This window comes from Sceloporus undulatus, chromosome 1 (genome assembly GCF_019175285.1).
Source record: "Sceloporus undulatus isolate JIND9_A2432 ecotype Alabama chromosome 1, SceUnd_v1.1, whole genome shotgun sequence".
Lineage (NCBI taxonomy): Eukaryota > Metazoa > Chordata > Lepidosauria > Squamata > Phrynosomatidae > Sceloporus > Sceloporus undulatus.
In genome coordinates, this window is record NC_056522.1 from 245,357,240 (window position 1) to 245,363,603 (window position 6,364).

At 42.3% G+C, this 6,364-nt stretch overlaps 1 protein-coding gene across 2 annotated transcripts in view; it reads left to right on the top strand.

Moving 5' to 3' along the window:
* Positions 1–6,364, top strand: part of GYPC (glycophorin C (Gerbich blood group)) — a 44,780-nt gene that overhangs the window by 29,075 nt on the left and 9,341 nt on the right. For both annotated transcript variants that reach the window (XM_042446252.1, XM_042446253.1), the window contains exon 2: positions 5,324–5,374. In XM_042446252.1, coding sequence (XP_042302186.1) covers positions 5,324–5,374 — 51 coding nt within the window. The remainder of the gene's footprint in view (positions 1–5,323; positions 5,375–6,364) is intronic.

Sequence of the window (6,364 nt, forward strand, 5' to 3'; positions counted from 1 at the left end):
ATTGATAGTTTGGTCAGAGCCTCTGGAGTTCTCTGTCTGAGAACTCTAAATGCCCCTCTCTAAACTGCAAATCCCAGGATTCAACAGGATGGAGCCTTGGCAGTTTAACTGGAATCATGGTGATATAATTATGTAATGTGAAAGGGCCCACTAGGCCATATTGACTCCCAAATAGATATTCATGCACATTTATTTGCTGCGTTTGTAATGTGATTCCCCAAAGATGTGATTCAGAACCTCTCACACTAATACAGTGCACCCTTTGTTTATGCGGGGATCCGTTCCGGACTCCCCTGGGTAAAACAAATACTGCCTATGCTCGACCTCCATTTAAATGAATGGGACTTGTGCAGCGGCGGTGTAGTGGTGTAGCAGCACACACACACCATAGGTGTGCGCCCCATTCATCCCTATGGGATGCACCACCCCTTCCTCCCCGCGCGGCTTTCAGAATATGCTAAAAGCCGCATGAAGTGAGCCCGCGTATGACGCAGGCACACCATATTAAATTAAAAAACACACACAAATAAATGACAAAGTAGATTGAAAGTTTACCAGCAAACAGAAGAGTAGAGCCCTTTCCATAGCAGTGCAGCTTTGGAGCCGGAGGCCTGTCTGGATATATAACATCCACTACATTGCATTTATCCACATGCCCCATATTTTTAGCAACTATTCTGGATTTGAGAGAAGGTGCTTCTATTCCTCCACATGCAGTATGGAAATGCAACTGGTTGCAGGGAGACAATAAGCCACCCTTCTTCCCCACTTGGCACCAATATACAGAAGGAACATGTACTAATGAACATGCTGTCCATTTTACTATGGTGTTTCTTAAAGGATGACTGGAGATTTGAAAGGGAAGTTAGTAGCTTTGTGGCACATATTCCACTCTTCTTGTGCTGAAGGAGGAACTTTATGAAGCAAAGCAGCAGCAAAGAAAACTCATGCTCCACTCTGCAGCTTCATTTTCACTATTAAAAAGGTCATAGAGACTAATTTACTGCATGTAATAACATTATGTATCGCATATTACGTTGGATGGTAACAAGAGTTACCTTATTAGTTACCATAGGCAAGATACAGACCGCCCAAAAAGGGTGGTCTCCTGCCACCCTGGTTTGCTCCACAAGGGAGCCGCAGCGGACAAACTGCAAAAAAACGGGTTCTTCTTGTGGTGCCTTTGTGATGCCACAAGGCACCAGTGGCGCACTTGTGGTGTCACAAAGGTGCCGGGACGTGCGGACGCTACACGGCCATCATGTCAAAATGGCAGTGCCCGTATGTATAGGGCACCACCATTTTGATGCCCTCGTCACGTGAGAGGGACGAGTCACGTCTGGAAGCGCCACCCCTCGCACAGAACAACGGCGCTCCGTAGGGCCTGTCTGTACAGTGCCATAGTGTCCCTTTTACAAACAACCAAACAAATACTAACATTATCACTTGGTTTTTGTATAACGAGTAATGTTCACACATTGTTTTTGTGGGGCTAAAATATTTTCATGAGACCTCTGTATGTTTCATGAGGCATCAAATGTTTGTTCATATTTTGCATCATTTATTTAATTATTAAGATCGTGCAAAAGAAGTTGTAGCATAAGATTTCATAGATTTGGTCTTGCAGAAAGCTTATGCTGCAACTTTGTTCACACAGTTAGTCTCAAAGGTGCTACAAGATCCCTTTGTACACTGATATTCCAGAGTAACACAACATGCCTCTCAATTTTAAGATTGGTTTTTTTGTTTGTTTTTTGTTTGTTTTTTGTTATTGTGTGCCTTTGAGTCGTCTCTCAACTATGGTGAACCTAAGTCAAATCTATAATGGAATTTTCTTTGCAAGATTTAGTCGGAGTAAGTTTACCATTGCCTTCCCTGAGGCTGAGAGCATGTGACTTGCCCAAGGGCACCCAGTGGGTTTCATGGCTGAGGTGAGAATCAAACCCTGGTCTCCAGAATCATAGTCCAACACTAAAACCACTACACCATGTTGTCCCTATGCATTTTAATATAGATTTGTTTAAAAAACAAAAGGAATGAATATTTATCAAGGCACACAAGCTGTTACAATCTTTCAATTTGAGGGGATGTTTCTGTGTTAAATATAAAAAGTAACAATGAGGGAGAGTGTTGGAATGAGTTGGTTAACAGATGACATTTAAAAAAAATAACTTCCCATTTGTATGTATACAAGTCCTCTATCCAGTTGTAAACCCTGGCCATTCAAGGTCTTCGTATTGAGTAGAGGAGCCCTACACATATACAGCTGAGCACATGAAAGTCTCTTTCTTCAGAATGCCAAATTCTGGGACACACGGGTGGTACAGACAAGAAGACACTGAAGATCGTCTCTGGATCATTGCCGTAGCAAACGCACGGCTGCAGCAATGATCAGGCTCAAAAGGGATCTCCGACACACAGCTCCTTTTTTGTGCTGTCATAAATGCTGCAATACAGCCCTTATGATGGTGCTTCTGGCTAGAGTCGTTTGGATGTTTTGGCACCCTTACGTCACAAGGCTGCACCCCATGTGGACGGGGCCACAGCCTTATGATGTAACGGCACTGATAGTAGGGCTCGGCGAATGTGAACACTGAGCCATACCGAGCCCTTATATCACCACCTCCACACCACTTTGTGCCGGTATGTACTGGCCCTTGGTCACCAGACTCAGCATTGTGTGATAGATATAGTCATCAGGGGCATTCCCATCCCCACCCCCCATAATTTGAACATGCCTTCCATTCTGCTTGAGAGTTAGCAAATTTTGCTTGCCTGTAGAATTCAGTTGACTGCATTTATATGGCATAATTAATGCAGTTTGACACCACTTTAACTGCCATGGCCCAATGCTATGGAATTCTGGGATTTGTAGTTTTGTGACATATTTAGCTTTCTCTGCCAGAGGGCTCAGGTGTAAACAACCTACAAATCCCAGGATTTCATAGGATGGAGTTATGACAGTTAGAGCAGTGTCAAACTGCATTAAATCTGCAGCGTTCCAGCAGCCATAGCCACATTAGTCTGGAATATCAGTATGCAAAGGGTTCTTGTAGCACCTTTGAGAATATGGGGCTATACAAACAGGCACTTTGTGCCAGCCTATAAGCGTGGTGAGGGCTGAGTGTCTGCATGCTCGAAGCCCTTACCATGACACCCAGGTGCCATTTTGGTGCGTGCTCGTACACACAATGTATGCCATGATGATGTACGCTGGGTATAGTGCCCAAACAGTGCAGCGTGAATAGGCGTCGTCATGGCATGCCAGCGCACCTTTGGCACCCCTGCTCCCTCTGGAGGCTGCGGCATGTGGTTGCTGTGGTCTAAATCTGCGACAGACAGGGGCGGTGTCCCATCCTGTGTCTCTGCAGCCCCTCACTGAGCAAAAGACATTGCAGCATAAGCTTGCATAGATTTATTGGTTTACTTCCTCAGATGCAGGCCTATAGTCACTCATTTCCGAATTACACGTAATTGTCTGGGAGTTTAGCCAAAACAAATATAGATTGTGATTTCCTATTGGTTCAGTTTTTTCTACATCCATACTCTTCCTTCATGACTCCAAACTGGATCCATTTTTTCTTCCCTCTCTCTCCACCATACACCATGTGTTTGACTACGCACATGTATTATTAATAATAATAATAATAATAAAAGTTTTATTTGTATACCGCACCTTCCTTAGATCAGGGCGGTTTATACACATTATACATATACACTCAATGAATTAAAAACAAAACCACACAGTAAAAAATAAAACAGCTAAAACCCCATTAGCCCATCCTCATGGCCACGGAAGAGGAGGAAGGCCCTTAGGAATTTTTATTAAGTTAATTTATAAGTTTTACAGAGAAGATTAAGCTTTGGCTTTTTCTCTTAGACCTTAGGGAGTGGAGCTGGATCTGGTTGTTGTTCAGTTTCTGTCTTTAACTGTCATGGCTCAAAGCTATGGAATTCTGGGATTTGTACTTTTGTGAGATATTTAGCCTTCTCTGCCAGAGCTCTCTGGTACCACAACAAGCTACAAATTCCAGGATTCCATAGGATGGTGCCATGTCAATTAAAGTGGTGTCACACTGCATGAATTCTACAGTGTGGCAGCAGCCTATGTCTCTGAGGATTACTACAAGCAGCTTTTCAACAGCATTTATACTGAGGAAAAACTCAAGTTTGGTAATACTTACAGAATCACACCTCTGACCCATAGCTGCTGCATCCCCAAACTATGATTAGGGTGTGCCTTTTCATTGATGGGGGAAACCCTTCAATGCACTGTCAATACCACAAGTATCCAGGTGTGAAATCTCACTGCCAGGGAGTTGCGAGATTGCCAGTCAGGTAGTGCCAGTGTCCTCTCCTCTGTCCCCCTTCCACTTCACTATTCTCAAGAAGACTGATTTCATTTGTTTTTCCTATTTCTTTTCTTTCTTTCTTTTTCCAAGATTTTAATGGACTGCTGCAGCATGGCTCCGGAATTTTGTGAGTTTAAGCAAAAATACTGACATGACGCAGGGGGCATGGTTAAAGTGGACTCATGAAGAGCGTGCAATGGCAGTAGCAACTCCCATTGTGCAATTCTGAAAATGTGAGATATTGGGGCTCTGTTTCCTTTTCCCCCCCAACACAATTGCTAAGAAAGTGGGGCTTGTGCACTAAAGCCCTCTGTGCTTCTGTCTATGTCTGTCTGTCTGTCTGTCTGTCTGTCTCTGTCTCTGTCTCTGTCTCTGTCTCTCTCTCTCTCTCTCTCTCTCTCTCTCTCTCTCTCACACACACACACACACACACACACACATTTAGGCTCTATAACTCCATGAATCTGATTGTAACAAGTACAGGACTTTCCTTGTCCCTTCCCTCAGCTTTTGGTTTGGTTAACTTCTGCCATTTCAGAGATTCCACTATTTTAGTATTTCAAGGGTGTCTTCTGCCATTCAGATTAAACAATGCAAGTTTCTTTAATGGATTTCCTCCTTGTGAGAAAAAATGAAGAAAAGAATTTTCTTCATTTTGAATATGTTCATGTAATTGCTGGAAAATGTTTGTAATGTTTCCAGGACATTTCCTTGTGTCGCAGGGCTACTAACTGAAGTGTGCCAGTGATTTTCCTTTGTGTACAGCATCATGCTGTCAGAACCCATTACAGTATTTGAATTAACAGTGTTATGATCACTCTTTGCAGTTCAGATTCTTCATATGCTTAACTGCATGGGAAGAAGAGGAAGGAAAGCGTTAAAAAAATCCCTTCTCCATTCAGTGCAATGGCTCTGATGATTTATTACCTAAGATCTCCTGTCTAATTAGATTTTGTATATTCTGTTTCTAGCCGCAAATATTGGAAGTTCTCCAACAGGAGCTGATATTGCAGTCATTGGAGGTAAGAATATGATATCCCTAGAAGGAAAACCATATTTTGTATAAACTTTTTGAAGAAACAAAAGACCATCCTTGATAATGGGGAAAAAGTACTCTCTGTCTGGTCAGCATTTTGCAGAATAATAATAATAATAATAATAATAATAATGTGGTATTACCAAACAGAGTTATCTCTGCTCTCCTCTTTCATATCTGAAAATGAGAACAAGGAGAGTTGATAGTCCAGGAAAAATTGATAAGCCACTCAGGCCCAATCTGAGGAGTCATCCCAGGGAGTGAGTTTTTCTAGGCAGTTTGCAGAAGAAAAGCAGAAGAAAATGTATACTCCATATCTGTAATGTGCCTCTATAAACTGGCAACATATAGTTTCCTGTTATTACAAGTTTCCTAATGTTAAAAGTTCCAACCCATGTTATAGAACCCTACTCAACCCCTACTCCTCATACATATGCAGAGATGTTTTGGATTGCTTCTAAGAAAAATTGAGGTCAAGATGACAAGTTCTTTTCTAATCCAACCTTATGTTCAGAAAGTAGACCTACCATCATTCTTGCCAGCTATCCTGCATCCCCAAACACTCTGTCATCTCCCTAAATACTCAAAAAGACGTGTTCTTTCCTTTAAAGTCTCACTGGCAAGTAGGGATGTAAATCTTCCCTTACCATAAATACTTGACTATATGCCAACTTCACATATAGATTGAAGACAGGTTTGGGGGGCCAAAATTATGGATTTTGATATGACCTGTGGATAAGTCAAGGGTAAAACTTAAAGGCATATAACAAAGGATATAAAGGATTAAACAAAGAAAAACAATGGCAAAGAACCTACAAAGTTCCAGCAGGTATAAAGGTACAGGGGTACCCCGGGTTACGAAATTAATTCGTTCCGCCGCCGCTTTCGTAACCCGGAATAATTCGTAAGCCGAAAAAGCCATAGGCGCTAATGGGGAAAAGCCGCGATTTCGTGTGAAATAGCGCCGAAAAGCACA